We start from the raw sequence: 19,787 nt of genomic DNA, 5'->3' as shown, positions 1-19,787 counted from the left end.
AAATCCCATGGACTTGTAACAGTCTCTGCAATATCTGTTGATGGGAGGCATTCCATTAAAAACAGAAGTCAGGATTGGATTTATGTGGAATTGTACCTGTTAGCAGCCACAAAGGGCAGTTTCCTTACAAACCCCCAGCTGACAGAGAATAAACAATTACAGTGCACCTCTCAAAGCAACCTCCCTGGATGACAGCCTCAATATCCAGCTCCAATCCCTACACATTTTCAGATCATGAGTTCTCTACAGGGATGGGAGGATTTGGGGAATTTTGTGATGCTGAAGACTGTCTGGTAAGAAGAGAAGGAAGGCAGTGGGAGTTCACTGTGAGTAGGCTACTGAGTGACTATACAAGGGTAAACCAGAAATATGTACCACTGACCTACTTAGTGCTGAAAGTCTCCATATTCCATTATTCATGAACTGATCTACTTAATGCCCTCCCTGTTGCCTGCAGTTAGCTCAATAGCAGGATGATTTTGACTATTCCTCCATTTCTTTTATTCATGTAATTAGAATTTCCCTGTTTTATGGCCTGATAGTCTGACCCAATGGAATATGTAGAGCTGAAATATATAAGCTGAGTCAGCTTTTAAAAGCTAAATTTAGGCACACAAGACTGTAAATTTTAGTCTTCATGGTCTGATAAGGTCTATAAGAAAAAGCACTGAGGGTGCTAAAGTCTTTGAGTGCTTTAAGCTTGCAGTCTAGAACTGATCCATTTTGGTGTTTTTTAAAGACAATTTCTGCAGGATTCTGAAGTATTGGCATTGTAATTTTGCCCTTTTTTTGGTGTTGCTAGTCAAACTCCAGCAACAGATCAGGTTTTTCATTGTTAAAAAACTCAGTTCCCTCTGACAGGATAAAAAGGCAAATATTCTAGGAATTTTTCACTTTTAGTATGTATTAAAAAGATCTATTTTCAAAACTTGTTTTAGGTTCAGTATATGTCATACACATAATGAGAGAGAGGCATATAAATTACATCTTAACTAGTATGAGTGACTCTCTTCACATTGCTGAAGGAGGTGATTTTAATTTTGGAAGTTAACTTCTTTTTTTAACTGTGAGGCTGTGAATCTGACAAATGTAGCTGTCAGCCATGCGTGGGGTGGGGAGGAAGGGAAAAGGAAGTCTTCCTGTGCTATGTTTAGCAGTGTTCATGACATAAATACAGCAATTGTCCTGGGCTGTAGTAAGTTCTGTAAGTTTTAAAATGCTGTTATTTAGAACTGCCTTGTATGGCTTTGTGGGTTTTATGCAATAGCAGTGTCCTGAAAAAAAAAAAAAAGGAAGGAAAAGCAGTGAGTCATCTAGGATGTGCCTTGGTAAACACCTCAGGGTAGGCAAAGTGCAAATGCCCAAACTACTTCCTTTGAGCTTTGTAACCTCTAGGTTCCTGCCAGATTAAATTGTTTGCATTGCTAGTGATGGGGTACAACAGATCAAAAGGGCTTTGAACAGCGGGGCAGATTTTGTGCCAAGAGATGAGCTCATTTCCCTTCCTCCTGAAGAGAAATGAGTGCCTCCTTCACACTCTGGTAGTCCTGAGTGCCACAGAACTTAAACAATCCTTGGCTTTTCAGCCAGGTGAAAACCTCGTTTTAGGTAAGTTATTCTGCAAACCCTTCTGTGGTTTAACACACTTCTCTTGGGACACCATAAGCTTTCTCCCAATGCTAAATGTCAAACACACCATTTCTGTGGGAAGTCTGCCAGGTCTTTTTGTTAACAGTTATTACCAGGAGTCTGGTATTGGAGCAACAGATCTTGGATCTAGGCAGACCTGCTTGGATAAAGATGAAGAATGTGCAAGGTACTACTGGGGATACTGGTTCTGCTCTAAAAGCAGTCTCAACCCAGAGGGAAATGAAAAGATAGGAGCACAAGTACAGCTGAGTTTTCTTCAGCGGCACTTGAACTATGCCCAGCGCTGCACCAAATGGAGAAGACAGTATTTCTGTGTCATCTCTGCATTCCTCTTTTTCAGTCATCAGTGTAGGCTTCTCTGTGCTCTCTTGTTTCAGACCCTATAGAGCTGCTCTGCCAACTGGAAATTGGCCAATATGAATGTGTGACAGAGATGATGCCAGTTTTTGATTATACTGTTGAATGCTTTTTCCTAGCCACCCAACTATTGCCTTGCCACAATGGCAATCCTTGAAGAGAGGATCCAGGGGATTTATGGTCCTTAATCAATCCTAAGAATCTGCTCTGTCACTTACTATCACCTTTACTGACAGTTAATATTGCACAGTCAGTGCTTTGTAAGAAAATACTGAATCACTGACCCGCTTTCATGTCATAATCCAGCACAGGCTGTTTTGTAGCCCTTCCCCCCCAAGTCCAAAAATTAGGACACGTTGTATTGTAAACTTGCATGTCCATTGAATGATGTCAATATAGAATGGGTTGCAGAATCTGGGAAATTAAGTCCAAGGGTGCCCAGTTGCAGCACAATCAGCTGAATATGGCATTCTTCTTGCTCCTGACCTTCTGGGGAAGGGAACTCTACTTGGTAAAGCAGAGTACTTACACAGTTATAATTTGTGTTTAGTAAGCATTTGTAATCCTGCAGATGAATCAGCTAAAAGGCCCCCACAGTGTAAAAGCTGATCTATGCAGTATGTGACCATCCTGTTTTATTTAAAAGATGAAAAGTGGCTACTTAGACATCGTAACTCAATCATGTGTCTTACTTCAAGTTCCCATTTGCATCCTCTTCAGAAAGTCATTTAAGAGGTAAAAAGGACACAGTAAGCAGGAGTAAGTTTTCTATATTTTATGGCTAAAATTTCTAAAAAAAACTTGAAGAAGATGAGAAAGTGATACCATATGACACCTCAGTTCCACCAGTAGGTAGCTTACTGCAATTCCTTCATATGTCAGAAATAGTGTGGCAGCAGGACTGGGGCAGTGACTGGACACTGTGCTGGACACTGCTAAGGCACCTCCAGTCCTGGGTTCAGTTTTGGACCTCTCATAATTACAAAGACATTGAGGGGCTGGAGTGAGTCCAGAGAAGGGACCAGAGCTGGTGAAGGGGCTGGAGCACAAGTCTGATGAGGAGTGGCTGAGGGGCCTCAGCCAGGAGAAAAGGAGGTGCAGGGGAACCTTCTTGCTCTCCACAACTCCCTGACAGGAGTCTATTTCTGTCTGTTGAATCTGTCTGATCATAACTGTCTCTCTCTTCCTCTCTCATTTATAAGAACAGAATTACTCAGAAGTATTCTTGAATTATGGAAGGTGTGAATTCAGCCTTGTGAATTACTAGGAAGAAATTCCAGAATCTTGTCATTTCTACAAAATGTTTGCTTTTGTTTTTTTTTTTTTTCTATAAATTGAGTCTAAGCCTTCATACTTCGCTATTCTTTGAAACAAATCTCATTGATATGATAGATGATTTCCAAACTTGGAACTGTGATAAAAACAAAAAGATTTTGGTTTTGGTTATCTCCCATGGCATAAAACACACAGGACTTCGAGAAATCAGTGAAGGACTACATGCAGTGTGCTTCACTCTTAGGTATGGAAATGTAGTTAAGAAATAATGCCAAGTTATAAACTGATTCAGAGCTGCCACATTAGAAGTATTTGACATTGGAGTGGAAACCAGAAATCAGTCCCACCACTGACCCCTTCCCATCTTGAGAAGATGGGTTTGAAGAAAACGCTGACCTTTAGGCAAAATCAGATCTGTTGTTAGCCAGCATTGATTGGTCTATGCTTTTCCCTAACATTGGGTTGATTGTCAGCAAGGTTCAGTAGAAGGGAGATTAGCCTTTCATTAGCCTTAAAATTAGTAACAATTTTAAATGTTCAAACTTTCAACAAGAGAGATCAAACAGTGGTCACAGGAAAGCAGAACTGAGTTTTCCTAAAGAAGCAGAAGTGGCACCGCTGCCCAATAAATAACCCAATGGACAAATCTCTACTTCTCAGTTAAACCTGGGGAAATACTAGTTCTGCCAATTAATGAAAAGGAAATTTGAAAGCACTCCTGAAATATTGGCAGATTGTTCTAATAATGGGACTTTGCCTATTATTTTTTCAATGCTCTAATATTGGAACTGCACAAGTGGAAATGTGAAGAAAAGAATTAAAGTTACAGGGATGAACTTTTCTGATTTTTTGGATGAACATACATTTTTTTATTCTCACTGAGATGGATTTTTCAGGTATGCCTCAAAAACACAAAGAAATATTCTGTGTGTCAATATCTTAGCAGATTTTTCAGTTGATTATGCTTATGTTACTGTAGACTAAGTAAGTAGTTCCTCTAAAAAGTCATGAATCTCCTCTCAGAAAGCACAGTAAAACAAGGTTTTCAGTATTTGTGTCACTTATTTTATTAATAGCTAGGTCTTAACTGAGGTGATGTTTTTCTTCCCAGGTGCTAGAGAAGGCTGCCTTCATGGTAAGATTTTTTTCCACCTATGAAGTGGTTTGTACTGGGCCATTATTCCTCACTGTTTTGTGCCCACTTTAAATTTTTGTGCCTTCAGTTATAGTACCCAGCGGATTGCTGTGTGATACACTGAGTGATAAATTGCTGCTAGGGGAAGTTTATTGATCCCTGTGCTGTGGATGATTGCCATATGACGTTCTCATTCAGTAATAGAATACTTTCTATAGATTTCCTGAGCTGATTAAATAAAATCAGGATTGAGACAACAATGCCTCTGGTCAGGTTGAAGGTGAGACACTCTCTCTGCTTCAAGGCAGCAACACAATAAATAGGAGAGCAGATGCACCAGCAGAACATGATCTGTAAGTCCCTTCCTGGAAGACCTTCCTGAAGCCTTGTGGCTTAGTGTCCAAACAACACACAAGCAAAGACAGAGAGAGGCGGGTAATGAACTGCCCTCTCTGCAGCCTCTTTCCTGGGAGCAGGTCTGCATCTCTTCCCCTCCCTGCAGAAAGGAACCAGGGCTAAGAAAGCTGAAAGAGAAGGCAGAAGGAGGGCATAGCACAATATTGTGAAGAGGTTGAGTCTGATGAATAGAAGGAAGAAAATTTGGCATCATACCTTGATGGGGGATGCTCAGGGTCTACAATTGCCTAAAGGAAGATATTTTAAAAAGACTGTTTTTTTTGAACAGGTTTCTTACTGAGCAGTGAGGAAGTCAGTCTAAAACATATTTAGGATTCTTGTCCCTTTTTTTACTTAACAATAGTTTGGTACCATAAAAGTGCAAATAAACTCATCTATTCTAAATACATTCTCTCCCAATTTCTGTTAATTTTAAATATCTTTTTAATAGCATTTTTCAAAGCCTTCATGAGTAATTAATAAAAAATAAAATAAGGTCAGTGGTAGGAACCCACTTGTAATTCAACATTAGGAGGTGGCGGTTCATTGCAAACAATACCACTGTTGTCTCTGTCCTTCAAGGCAAAGAACCAGAAAACATTTCCCAGCTAACGGGAAGCTATGTGCAGCGCTGTCTCTTTTAAGGCATGGAGCATCCCATCAGAAATGGCAGTGACTAACAGCGCGGTTATTAACAGAACCGGCCCCAGTGACGAAACAATTGGGCTGCTGGGAGCACTGGGATGGCTGGGCCAGGGCCCGTGCCCAGTCCATCCCACAGGCAGCATGGACAGCAATGGCATGGCTGGGCACTGAAGCAGATCGTGAACAGGGAATGTGAAAGGACAGTGCAGGGCCTGTGCTCTCTAGGGAACAATGCTTCCCAGCAAATCCTTGTGCTGGGTCAGAGGGGACCGGTGGATGTGCAGTGACAGCTCATGCTCCGTGATCCGTGGAGTGAGGATGAAGCAGACTGCACACGCAGGGCTGGCCAAGGTGCCTCACAATGCAAATCCGTGGGAATGTGCTGTGTCTGGGCTTCTGCTCTCCCAGAACTCTGGCTTGTGGTTCTCAGCTGCTCTAGCAGGCCAGGCAGATGGAAGCTCTTCCATGCAAAACATGTTTGGTTCTACTGCGGTGCTCTCACAAAAGCCCCTATTTTCTTTGGTTTTTTCACTATCCAGTTGTTCCCAGCCCACTGAAAAGACCAAATCAAGGAGAGCAGTCGGCACTTGAAGAAATCTATGGAACCCAAAGCCAGATGTTTTATTGGCTGAGGAGGACCAACTGTCTTATACACTGTGTGTGTGTCCTGGGTATATGCAGGAAAGAGGTATGTGACCTTGAGAAGTCTAACCAAAGATGTGCCTGTAGCCAAATTGTTCTGCTTAGATTGTTGCCAATGTTTCCCTGGTAGTTCTCCCAGCTACCAGTGCTTCATAAAAATCTTCATTGCCTTTTTTAAGGTTACATAGGTTGTAACCTTCCTTACTTCTTGCCTTAGTCAGCTCAGCTACAGTAACTGCAGCTCAGCACAGGTCTGGCCACCACCTCCATTTCCAATTTCAGTCCATGGCCTCCTGGTTTGCCAAAAGGGCCAGCTGGTGTACAGTGTGCATCCTGCCCAAGCCAAAGGGTGCTGGCTTGCAGGGACTGTGTCCTCCCTTTGCTGATTGCTCACTGCTGGCTTGCCTGGTGCTCAGCACAGGTGAAGAGAAACCCAGCTGCACTGTTCTGATTCTCTCCTGCCCTTAATCCCCAAGCCTGTTCTGGGGGGCATTAGATACTTTTAGAAAAGTAACTACTTTTTAAAAGTGGCTACTTTTACAGTGCAATTCTACAGGAGACTGGTTGTACCTTACAAGAATTTATCTCCAAGGCTTGAAGTATATCAAATGGGTAATCATAATGATTCATTATTCACTGTTGACGTTCAGCATAAAGATTTTTGTGTTTCCCAGATGAAATTTTGTAATTATAGTCTATGTGCAGCCAGATGATTTATGTTCATTTAAGTTGCCTCACTTTCCATTCCTTTTGATAGACTGTAAGGTATAGTATGGTAAGTAAGGTATAGTATTCTCCATGGTAAATAAATGGAGAAACTGGGATGTAGGTTGTTTTTAGGGTTGTGAGGTTTGGCTGTTTGTTGTTTTTTGGGAGTTGTTTGGTGTTTTGCTTGTGTGGGCAACTTGGAAGTTCAATTGTCTGTCTGTAGAGAATCCAAAACACATCTGAGGTCACTTTGCTACTCAGGATTAAGGCAATAATAGTATCCAATAATAGTTAATGCAATTACAGATTTTTTCATTTTCTCTTTATCAAATCAAGGGAGACAGCACACCTCCTGACACAGGTCCCATTTCAGTGCAGGGAAGAATGCCACCCTGCTGATCTGGGAAATAGAACACAGTGTGGCTCACATGAGCATGTACGTGATGGCAATAAGTGAAATTGATTTCTGCCTAAATCCCACAGGTATTGAGAGCAGTATCCTATCAGTTTCAATCAATAAAAATTGCTAATTGTGTTTACTGGTTGTTAGGCTAAAAATGAGATACAGGATTCGGCCTTACAAAAATACAGCTTCCCTAAAACAGTTAAGGCATAGAGAGGAGTAGCAGGATGGGAACAGTGTTATGGCAGACAGCGGTGACTAATAAGGGGTAGAACCAAGCTAGAAAGAAGAATCTTTTATTGGAAAGGGATTAGAAAAGTGGAACCTTTCTTTTCTGACCATGAAATCCAGAATTTTTGAAAATACACTGCAGAGCAGCGGTTTGCCAGTTCATGGTTCTGAGGTGAGTACTGGTCTATAAAATTTTAAATCATGGCCAATTAAATAATTGAGGAAACAGAGAAAAACAGGCATTTTTTCAAGAAAACAAACAAAAAGTAGGAAAATGGGAGTAAAGTATCAACATTCAATATTTAGACTTAATTTTATTTAATTTCAGATAAATGAAAGTTGCCTGGGCTCTGGACTTCTTTTCATAGCTTGCTTTGTATTTGGATTATTTTTTTAATATTTAAGACCTTAATGGCCCTTTAATTCAGTAACTTTTGCAAGATGCTGCAAGAGTCACTAGTCTTTCTTTAGAAACAGTAAGCTTCCCTGTTTGCATGGGTGGAGGGCTATTTTATTGAACCACTGTGGGTTGGGGGCATTACAGTTTCTAGAGAGACTGGTAGGTATAGTTTATTTATCTTTAACAATACAAAATGTGAAGTTCAGGGGTCAAGGGTGCAAGAGAGAGAAATCTTCCTTTTAAGTGTCTGTTCATATGTTTATATCTATAAAATCTCATAAAACTTTGATATTTCTATCATTCGCATTATACGACCCTCAGCAACAAATGTAATTTTTAAAATAACCCCATCCATTCTTAATTTATGTTTCAAGGATTGCATTCAATCATACAGATTAACTCTCATCACCTTTAATAAACACTAATGGGAAAACTGACATTCCTTTTTCTAGCAGAAAAATTATTAATTAGTTATAATCCATGATTTCAATGTAAAACAGCTTTTGAATTTTGGAAAAAAAAAAAGCTGAGGGCATTTTTAAATTTGTAAGTATTATTCAAAATTGCACAGATTATAGTTGAGAGTTCTTTTGAGAGCTGAGATGATTCAAGTACTATCTTATTACTGATTGAAGCTTTAAGAAATCTAGCCAAAAAAGCACCTTGCATTGCAACCCTGCTGTTTCCTGGCATCCTTTTGCACTCTCAGTAGCAAACCACTTCCAGAGAAATAATCACTCTTGCAATCCCACCTAACCAACCTTGTCCTGATCTGATGGACTCACTGGAAAAACACACAGTTGTTATTTGGGAAGCACCAAACCTGGGGGTTTTGCAGGATGTGTATTTTGGGTGGTTAGACCACTATCTTAATTATAAATGGGTTTCAGGGAGCTGGTTGCTATAGCAACAGTCTATTTAGTGCTTTTTTCAGAGTGAAACCCTACTTGTCTGTATGTTCAAGGGAAAACAGAATGGCTAAGGAAGTGAAATTGAGCTTTTATTTCTCCGAGAGCCATAAATTGCAGCATCCTCTATTTAAAGTACACAGATGGAAGAGCTGCTCCTTTTCCTCAGTGGTTTTTTGTTTGGTTTTTTTTTTTGGTTTTTTTTTTTTTTGGTTTTTTTTTTTTTTTTTTTTTTTGCTGCTGAGAAGTCCCATTTGATGCTTGAGTAAAATACAACCTTCCCTTATTTCAGAAATGCAACTGCACTAGGGTTAATTAAGGCTAACACCCAATCAGATTTTTCCTAAAAGCGCAGCTGAAAGCAGAGGGCACAATCTCTTTGAAAAGCCGGAGCTGTGAAAATTTCTGATGCACTCTTGTGTCTCATGTCTCCTGCTGCAAATCAGGGTCCCTCTCCATCCGACTGACACCAGATAAAATTTCTCTTGCTATTGATTTCTCTGCAGCTCCCTGGCTGTGTATCACAGACCCAAAACCACCTTGACTTGATTATTTCCCCCAGTGTTGGCACTGACATGGAGAAACATAACCAAGGGGTTGAGGGGTGTCAAAATTCCTTAATCCTGCCTGGCCAGAGGTTGCGAACCTCCCACGTCCTTCAGTGACTGCACCAGCACAGTGTGAGCAAAGCACAGAGCCCAAGTTCTGGGGAGTTAAGCCGAGCTTGGCTGGCATTTGCAGGATTTGCCTGAAGAGGGTTTTCCAGGCTCTTGAGGGTGGGGAGAATTGTCTGGTAGGGGTAATGAGCTGCCAGGAAGCGTCAGCTTCACAGGCACATGGGAAAGGAAAAAGAGTTTTGAAGTAGGTTCACTCTCCAAGAGGGGGCAGAAGGAATTTAAAGCATGTGATAGGGAAGAGTTGAGCCTGTCTGGAGCAAGGTAAATGGAAAGTTGTCATGGAAGGAAAAAGAAATAGATTTGGAAAGTATTGCAGTTGGAGAAGACTAGTGAAGAGGAAATGGAGAAGAAACTCTTCTTTGTTCTCCGTAAGACACAGATGGTCCATTTTTTTGCTCTTAATTTAGCCAGATTTAAAATTATCTGGGTTTGGGGTTTTGGGTTTTCTTGTTGTTGTTTTTAGGTTGGGTTTGTTTGTTTGGTGGGGTTTTTTGGTTTTTTTTAGAAAAAATACAGAAAATCTATTGATGCTGGGGAATTCTGTGCTTTCCTTTTCTCTGAATTCTGTCTTCATTTACAGAGACCCCAGACTTAAATACTGAGGCATGGCCTCTGCCCTGAATCACAAAAAGTCTGTAATCTCCCCAGTGTTGCTAGACCACAAAAGGACAATGCCTGTTTTAGGAACAAATAGATGTCAGAAAAGGAGAAAATTCAAAAGGAATATTTTTAAAGTTTTGCAAATCAAAACTGATAAGTATGGCACAAAAGACACAAGATTGTAAGAGGTGCCTTAAAGACATTAAACTATGAAAGGTTTATAACAGAAATTAGAAGGCTTTGAAGTTCCTATGCTTAAGGGCATTTGGAAAAGGGAGCATCAAACCCAGACACCCAGAAGGAGCCAAAGTCTAGCTCAGACAGGGCTGGTTGCCAGAAGATAGGAGATTGATTATTTCACATTTCCAAATTCTCCATTTGCCCTGTTTCTGACACTCCTTTTCCAAACACATACTGCAGCCCACTGGCAGAGGTAGAATGCAGAGCTTTCTGGAAGCCTCTGTTTCTGCCCCTCTGCATTTTCTGATGGAGGAAATGGAACAAAATAGTTTACACTTGAGATCCAAAAAGCTGAGGTTACCAGGCTCTTCATCCTACTCCTTTGTTTACTTGCTGGCTTGTGAGTATAAATGCCATCAGACTCTTACAGCCCATTTTCAAGGTGAGGATCTCCGTTGCATTTTCTCCATGACTGTATTCCAGAGGGGGCCAAATTCTCTCCGTATGAAAGAAGCAGCCTGCTCTGGATACAAGGTTCTCACTTTCCCCTGCTTCCCATTCGTATGCCTTCCTGACCTGAAGTGAAGCAGGTTTTCTTCAGAATGGTATCTACTGATTCATTTAAACAAAAAGGGCCCAATTCCATATTTCTATAGCCAAACTTTTGTAGCCCAAATCTGACTTGTATTTTTGCACTAAAATGCCAGGCAAGACACAATGCTCCTGAATGAGCAGTTAGTGTGTTTGCATTCTGCCTTGACTGCTCCCCATTTCTCACACAGAGGCACTGTATCTTTCATATGTCCTGTCCCTCAGACCATGCTGCTGTTCTTTTTCTTTTTTCCCTCCATTGCTATCCCCTCAGAAATCTCAAATTCAAGGTTGAAGACTGGGAGCCAACTTCTGCTCTCAGGGTTAAATCTGGGAATCATTGCCCTAGCTTCAAATTCATGCTGGTGCAGTGAACATGAGAATTTAGCTTTCTGTACTGTTGTCAACAGGCGGAAAATAGAGTCCCTATAAGGCTGTATCCATGGAAACCATCCTGCTGCAATAGCGGGTAAAGCAGCAAATCAATTTCTTCAGTTTTAAACAAAACAAATTATAGTGCATCTGGCATTTAAGAGATTATCTGTGCTGATAACTGTGTGGAAAAACCCTCCTCTAGCAAGTACACTGGCAAGAACATTTCTTCCCCCTGATAGAATTCTGATTTCAGGAATCAGCATTGATGACAAAGTACCATGAAGACAGTGCAGTGAGACAGAGCCAAGACCAGAAGCAACAGCATTTAATGAAGGAGAAAATAGTTTAATTTAGCATTTAGCCCAAGTATCTTGGCACACGGTGACTAACACTCAAATGTATTAGCAGAGGCAGTGACCTGTCACCTCTGTCTCCCTGCTCTTTGCTTCTGTGGTACCACGTGTAACAAACACAGCGTTTGTACCTTGTGATGCATTTGTCTGATCAGGAGTGTGTGTGTGCATGGCTGGTGGGCTGTCAGATGAGATTTCTATAGCCACTGCAACGTGGTCTGGGTAACTGACTTTATAAGGTGTGTATTTCAGAGCCAGAGGCATTTCCAGTGCAGAAAATGTGCTGGCTGTCTCTGTGCTGTATTCTCGTTACATTTCATCATGTGCAGCTTGAGAGACCATCCCCTTACCGTGCCATGGAAGGAGCATGGAAATAGGAGGATTTCTTACACCAGACTTCAAAAGCTACCATACACTTTTCCGGCTGTGTGCATAGAGGTTCTGCCTTTATTTTTTCACCTGTTAAGGTATCTCTCTAACCATTTTGAGAAATAATACCCTACTTGAGCAGGGTATATGCAGATGAGATTTCATTCTGCTTTTCCTTTTTATCAAATCCAAATATTGCAGTCTGCCTTCTCTATGCCTATCAGAGAGAGAAATTATCTGCCTGGGAGAAATACAACCTTATTTAAGAAAGAGGGAATGAAGCTGAACCAGGAGGGAATAAAAAGCATTACAGGAATTGCCTAGACCGTGAGTAGCCCTTCAGCTGGTGAGGATCAGATGCACATTCCTCTGTCACTTTGCAGTGCCTAGGCTGTATTTTATCTGCTTCTGAATCTCAGCTCCTTGATAACAGCAATCACATATGCAATACTGTCTTCTTTTATCTACATCTGCTCTATCCATTATAGCAATCCCTGTTTGATTGACAGTTATGAATTTTTTTCTGACCTGAGGGCAAGCTTATTGCAATGCACCCCTTTCAGGTCTATCACTGAAACACATCCAAAATCTTCAACTGCTGCATAATGTGGCTGTTCAGCATTTGAATGAAGTGAGCACATATTGTTGGGGGCACTAGAGGTTTTGTTGCTCGGCCACATCCTACCAGTTAATGGAAGATGCAGCTCAAACCCCATTAAGTGGTAGAAATGGCTCAGTGGTCTGAAATGCTGCCATTTGCAGAGAGTGTTTTATTTTACATGTGTCCAATTGCTGTGACATCCAGTGTTGTCTGTTTGGTCAGTTCCAGGGGTTTTAAGAGTCAGGAAAAGACCTCCCAATGCACTGCTTGAGGACTGTGCTTCCTTTCTGAAAATGAAGTTTCCTGATGAAAAACATGTGGTTGAAAATCACAAATTTCTGCAGCTTGTTTTCTATGACCCATGAGTGTACAGATCTAGGAATCCTCTCTGTATTCAGGGGTTGGACTGTGTTCACTTTTAAGTCCTAACCTTTAGATATTGAAGAATGAAAATTATACTTTTCATTGCATTTTTTATCTGTAATTATCACTTTCTACATAAGCTTTCAATATTCCCATGTGAGGGAGCTTGGGATTCCTGGTGAACTCATTTGTGGATTTCCCTCTAAAAGGCCAGGGAAGGGAGAAGTGGAAGAGGAGCTGTGACTGACATTTCTTGTACCACTCTTCATCACAGTCCTGTGTCTGTGCTTGTCAGGGTAGCAAAGCCCAAGAGACCAGGCATGGCCCAGGGGAACCCTGCACAACTTTTGGAGCAGAGAGATTGGTCTTGTTTGTCACTGTGGGTCCTGGGATATGTTGAGATGGGCTGACAAAACCTGGAGATTTTAATGGCTTTTGATAAGGGCTTTTCCTTTGCCCTGCGACAAATGGCAAGAAAGGTGACTTTCTTCCCACCTCCTTCAGGTCAGACCTGGGAGTCCGTGGCAGCATCAGAGGCTGCATTTGTTCTGAGGGGCAAAGCAGGAGCCACCTCTGGGTCTGTCACTTGTCTCACAGCTCCTAGGTGTGGCATTTTAGAGCTCTCTTAGTGTCTAAGCTCTCGCAGTTAGCACAGTCATGTCCAGCATAGGAGTGCTTCTCAGGGCTGTCTGTCTCCATGGATTCGGAGGTGACAGCGGGTTTGTACACTGCCTCTCCTGCCCTACCACCCCCATGACTGAGGCAGAGCTCCTGAGTCATCTTCACAAAGATTTAAAATTTCTGGCAGACCTGTAGGCCATCTGTTAATGTGGGCAGGCAAGAAAATATCGGGTAGGAAAACTCAGTCACACACCAGTGTTTGTGTCTGTCCCCACAGCCAATTCTTTTAAATGACATTTTAACTATTGTCTAAATTCTTTTTCTGTAAAAAAATGTAACAAATGGCAGCCTTGCCGTTAAATGATTCCTTAAAATGAGCCCAGTCCTCAAAGTCACTTTATGAATATGTAAATCCCATCCATATTCTAAAATTTCATTTATTTTACTGTTTGAGAAACCTTTATCAAAAATCAGCAGTTCCCTCTTGGATAAAAAGCTTGAATTGTCTTTTCTCTGGGACTCAGGTGGAAGCGTGACCTGATCACATTCCTGCCCTGGCAGGTATTATCCGTGCTGGCACGTGGTGGCACACAGCAGCTGCCACTTGATACAATGCAGAGAATGAGCCCCAGGTCCAGTAATGTCTGCTTGTGTTATGTTTTGTGCAGTGTAAAGATACAGTCTGTTACCACTCCTGACAGCCACACAGCTCCCATCTCTATCATTCCACTCCTCAAAATTAGAATTCCTTTCCATTCCTAGCCTGCAAAGGCAGCGATATTCCTAGCAGTACCCTGTGGATTAATATTCACAGCAAAATAAAAATATCAGGCCAATGCATACATTGATCTGTTCTCCTAACCCCAAGCAGCTGTGCCTAGTCCTGGTTCCATACATATACTAGCTGTAAGCACAAACCTTGCCTCATCTGTACTCAGTTTATAATTTCAGAAATATCTAAAAGAGATGAGTAGTTCTAAGGACTATGGTGTGTCCTTGGATGGCAAGTTCTGCTAAAAATTCTGGTGACACAAGAAGGTGAGTTGCTAATCAGCAGAACCACCACAAATGCAGCATTGTTTACAACAAAAATGGAAAAAAAAACCCAAGATCACTTCTTTCAGTTAAGAAAGACCTAATTGAGAAAGACCTAACATATTATAACTAAACAATGTGTTTGTTAAGGATATGGAAGACTGACGGTCTCTGGCCCTTAGCTTCATGCAGACCCCTGAAAAATATCCCTCTCTGCAATGGGAGACTTGTTAGTGGGCAAGGTCATTTTCATAGTGACATAAATAGAAATGAGGGTGGCTGAATCTACCCAGACTTGAAAATGGAAGGGTGTTCTTGCCTCATGCAGAGAGAAACACTGTCCTTTTTTGTTTGTGCTGCTTGGGAAGCTTTTAGAGATGACCAGAAAGCAGTCACACTGCTGTGAGCGGCAAGAGCCGAAGAAATGTTGTGTTCCCTGTATCCTTCTGTTCAACAGTGAGCTGTTCCTTAATTCTCTGTCCTGGCCCTTGCCTCCTCGTTGTCTTCCACCACCTCCAAAGGGGCCTTCTTAGAGGCCAAGGCTGGGCAGAGTCCAGCCAATCTGTCAGATTTGGCAGGGCACATGACAGAGAATTTACCCAAGTTTCATACTTCTACAACAAATTTCTCTCAGCAGCTGGAGGCCGGAGGATTTCTCAGCTGGCACAGAGCTGGAACTCTGTACAGATAGTGCTGCTCTGGCCTAAAGCCTTGTGTGACAGGCAAACCTGAACCAGCACAATCGCTGTGCGCTTCATCAGCTGCTTCTGATTTACAGCAAAGGTATTTCTTACCCCTCTTACAGGGCAGATTCTGACTCTCCTTAGGCTATGTGAGTGTGGCTGAATGATTTTCAAATGCTTTAGGTGCAGCACAGACCCTGTAGTCCCTCTCTTGAAAAGCCTGTCAAGCCCTGCATGTGGAGAATGCCTTGGTTTCAGCTCTTGCTGTGCCACGGCATGGTTTGGCCAGAGACAACCTCCACCTTCTGAAGAAACACTTCATGTTTGGAAGAAGGAGGACCATCCTTTTGGTGCACTTAGGAGCACCAGCACAGCACTGTGGCCTTTCCCTTGTGCTTGAGAGCACCCCATATGTGTGCACCTGCAGGACAGGGCACATCTGCACTGTGATTTCACACCGAAGATCCCCGGCTTTCTCCTGTGACCCCTGCATAAATGACAGACCCTGAATCCCTCAGCCTCCACTGCTGTGAAAATGGAACAGATTGAATTCTTTCACATTTAATTTCACCCTTCTCCTAAGCACTCACCTTCGCCATGCAGGTGTGTCACTGGTGGTTCCTGGCTGTCACAGCTGCATCCCGGGCCACTGCCTCTAGGAGAGGGGACAGAGCAGTCCCTGCAGCCAGGCCATGGCAGGGGCTCTCTGCACAGTTCCAGGGCCCTGGGCTGCACTGCTTGGCCTCCTCAGGCTGCAGCGGGTCAGACAGACAGACAGCCATGCTGCGTGAGCCCTGTGAGAGGGTACCAGCTATGTCTGGGCAGACAGAGTTAAAGAGAGGTAAAAATGTTGGTCTACTAAGAGATGTCTCAGGACCAAAGTCTTTTAAATAGGAGAGTGCTTGATTATTCAGCTGGGCATATTCAAAATTGATCTTGCTTTGAGTAACCTCATCTAGGATTTTTTCTCTACTTTTCTGATCTTCAGAGCAAATTTGCTCCCCATTTTGCTTCAAATGATACAGACTGCTAGATTGGAAACTTGTCTCATAGTTGTATTGGTTTGTGCTAGGAATGCTGGGATATTCTGGAATTTGAGCGATGCAGCTGCATTCATTCTGCAGCAATAATTTGTTTTTGTACTGCGACATCTTACGAATGATACTGTTCATTTCATTCCCCATGTATTTGTCTTCCAGGTGCTTGTTTTCATAGCTGATTTTTAATGATGCCACCTGTGTTACACAGTGCTCTAAGAGCTGCACTATGTTAGTGCTGCTCTCTGTTGGTGTGGCGCTCATGTAGCTCTGGAAGTGATTGAGGGTTAGAGGCTGTGGTGGTTTGTCACAGGAAATAGAGTGATACATTGGTTTATTTCTGTCTTCCCTCTCAAGGGGATCTCGGAGTGAGGTCGCAGCAGTCTTGTAGGAGTAACATGATTCTACTTCCTGATTATCATCTAACAAAGGATTTTCAGACCTCTGGGAGCCACAGTCTCTGTTCAACTTTTCTGGCAGTGGGTTTTTATCTCGGGTTGTCTCACATCCCAGGGAAATTGCTACCTTCTCATTCTCAGTTGAAGATGTCTGCAGATTGTGTCTGTTAGCCTGCGATTGTGGTGCAGAACTTGATGATCGGGTGGTTTCCACAGTCCCGGCCACTGTAGATAAGTCCGTGTGGTGACTCCCTTCTCTTCCTTGGAAAATCAGATCAGATGTGTCCAGGCTGTGGTCTCTTCCAGCAATGTTTACTGAAGAGGCTGGGGTTGCATGTTTGCTTTCCTCCAAAGGCACACATACATTAAATATATTAGATTCACCCTTGCCTGGTGTCTCCTGCTGAGCTTCTGTGCTCCCTTTCTGCTCTGGACTGTCACTGGGCAGGATCAATGAATCATTAGATTTTTCTGGCTGTGATTGAGGACTCTGAAGAGAGTCAGTGGGGGAGATGAGTCCCGAGTGTTTTCGTAGCCAGTTTATTATCCCCATGGTCAGTGAAAGCTCAGTATCACAGAGCTTTAGCAAACATTCTTTGCCTTTCCATGTGCTGTGAAAAAAACCCTGGCTAATAATGTCTAGAGTTGGTTGAGAAGCCATGTTCTCCTCAGCTCCAACATGAAAGCTGTAAACGGACAAAGGGATTTCAATGGCTTGCTCTGAAACACTTTCAGAGGCACACAAGTCATCATCAAGGATAGGGTTTACTTTGACTTCATTTGGGTCATAGAAGAGCTCATAAAGAGCATCTCCACTGTAGCTGTCTCTTGGAAATCTACCTGGGACACCAGGGGTCTGAGCTTCCTTCAGTTCATCATCTTGTCCAGGAGAGAATGAATCATAGTAGCCTTCATCACTCGTGGATGTGGATTCCTGGTTTTCACTTTTCGGTGTTTCTGTTTCTGTGGAGCTGGCTTTGGAATTGTCACCTTCTTTATCAAGTGACACTTGGGGGTCTGTGACCAGTACAGCAGTCTGACTTCTATCCTTTTCTGTGTCAGAACCAGGTATCTTCAGTAACTTCTTTTCAAAGAGAGTACTCTGATGCAGCCTTACTGATTTGTTGATGTTGTCCCAAAACTTTGCAAATTCCACTGTCTCATTCTGGCCAGGAGAGGCCAGCTGCTCCACTCCACCTTGGAAGGAGCCCATGCCAGGGCTGTCTTTGTGCTTGCTTCGCCTCAGCAGAAGGTCTTTGCTGTTCTCCAGCTCCAGGTGAGCAGAGCTCTCATCAGCAAAGATTTCCCCACAGCCAGTGAGGGAGTCAAAGCTCTTCAGGGAGGCAACATCTTCACACAGGGCATTGCAGTAGTCGTAGGAGGAGTCAGACTGCAGTTCACTGTCTGAGCAGTCCTGTGACAAGCAATCAGCTGCACAAGTTTCTCCAGGTTTGAAAAGATACTTTGCTAGACGTCCAGATAACTCGCTCTTGCAGCCTGGAGAGGATAGGTTCTTGTCTTTCTCCACCAGAAATGAGAGGCTGTCTGGTTTATTTTTTCTTATATGAAATATATCTCTGAGCCCTTTCTTAGATCTCTTGAGGGAAATCCTCTTCCTGGGAATAGTTTTTGCAACAGCTGGTACAAAAGGCATCTGCGGCACAAAGTTCCTGTAATCGATCATCTGACTGCTGCATGCAGACTGGCTGGGGCTGACCACACACTCCTTCTTACTGCTGGAGCTGGACATCCCTGAAAAGCTGATGCTGTTGACAAGTCGGCCCTTTCCCTTTCCACCAAAGCCCTCCTCGCAAGCCCTGCAGCTGGGGCTGCAGTTCTCTGTTTTGTCCGCCTCAGCAACACAGTCATGGGTTTTACTCTTCCTTACAAGCTTGTAGGAGGAGCCAGATGATTTTTCCAGGTTGTGACCACCAGCTCCATTCCTTGCTGCTCTGGTAGAAAATCTGTAGTTCTTGTGTGTGGCCAAACATGCCAGCTGGACTTCAGCCACACTTTGGTTTCCCTCCAGAGCTAACTTTTTGTCTTTGCCCATCTCATCTTTGTTGGTAGGAGCTGCATGCACTGGTGGCACTTTCTCATGTTGCACACTGGATTTTATGAAGGTCTTTCCTCTCTTGAGCTCCATACTGCTTCCTCACATCTGTTTCTGTAAAGAAAACAGCAGAACACAACTATTGTGAGGTTGGTGGGTAGCACTTGTAAATTTTGAATGCAACTGGAGAACAAAGGAAGGGACATTAAGCATTATAAAATTGAGCTTTTCTGCCATCAGACATTTCCATTGTGTCATGGTACTGCATGAGAAACAGACTGAGTGAAACTAAAGGAGTGCTGGCTGGGAGACTCTACATGGACAAAACAGTGCACATTATGGGTTGGTAGTTGAGGCTCAGAGAATATTTCATCTGTTAGAAATAAACAGATTTGCATTGAGGATTTTGACTTCAGGATGGCTTTTAACAAGGTAAAGGTCCTGTTCTGAAGGTAGAAGAGGCATCAACAAAAAGCAATGCCTGAGAAACTTCAACATGCAAATGTGTGTATCAGGTAGGCAGCAGTTCATATATCTGTACCTTAGAAGAGGACAAAAATCTTATGTTGGGAAATCTCCTGAGAAAACGGATCAAACTTTCGACATGCAACGCTCACTTTATATTAAAATAATCCTTATCTGTGAATAGAAAATCCAGAAACCTTGGTACTACCCTGGAAGCATGCAGAAACTGAATTATTGATTTTGCTCCCCTCTGAGCATAATATATAATTTTCTACACTGCTACTTTTATTGTCAAAAATCAAAAATGCCACATTGAAAATCATTGTTAGTCATGACAAAACTGTCATCTTCATTTTACAAAGACCAGTGTAACACACAGGGGCATTGCCATATTGAGTCTGCACTGTGCATTGATTAGCTATTTCTAAAAACACTCTAGTATCTGTATCAATGCCAGTTCCAGGCTCTGCCTATATAGTTTAGTATTGAACCTGTTTTATGTTTTCATAAATCTAATTAGTCATTAATTATTTTAGCCACGTCCCTTCCAGTTTTCTTTTTTCCAGTTCTTTTGTAGAAAGATCTGATCCTTTCCTGTCATGCATCAACTTGAATATTGAGTAAGTCAATGGATTT

General features: G+C 42.4%; 1 protein-coding gene and 1 long non-coding RNA gene across 2 annotated transcripts in view; one reads left to right on the top strand and one right to left on the bottom strand.

Moving 5' to 3' along the window:
* LOC137480278 (uncharacterized) overlaps window positions 1-19,787 on the top strand; it is an 89,091-nt gene that overhangs the window by 8,042 nt on the left and 61,262 nt on the right. The window contains exon 3 of the long non-coding RNA XR_011002773.1: window positions 5,998-6,146. This is a non-coding gene — a long non-coding RNA (uncharacterized lncRNA). The remainder of the gene's footprint in view (window positions 1-5,997; window positions 6,147-19,787) is intronic.
* Window positions 1-19,787, bottom strand: part of AMER3 (APC membrane recruitment protein 3) — a 36,307-nt gene that overhangs the window by 10,598 nt on the left and 5,922 nt on the right. The window contains exon 2 of the mRNA XM_068201365.1: window positions 15,789-18,800. Within this exon, the coding sequence (XP_068057466.1) occupies window positions 15,807-18,779 (2,973 nt within the window). The 5' untranslated portion in view covers window positions 18,780-18,800 and the 3' untranslated portion in view covers window positions 15,789-15,806. The remainder of the gene's footprint in view (window positions 1-15,788; window positions 18,801-19,787) is intronic.

The sequence above is a fragment of the Anomalospiza imberbis genome, chromosome 10 (genome assembly GCF_031753505.1).
Source record: "Anomalospiza imberbis isolate Cuckoo-Finch-1a 21T00152 chromosome 10, ASM3175350v1, whole genome shotgun sequence".
Classification (NCBI taxonomy): Eukaryota; Metazoa; Chordata; class Aves; order Passeriformes; family Viduidae; genus Anomalospiza; species Anomalospiza imberbis.
This window is presented reverse-complemented; position numbering and strand designations above follow the sequence as displayed.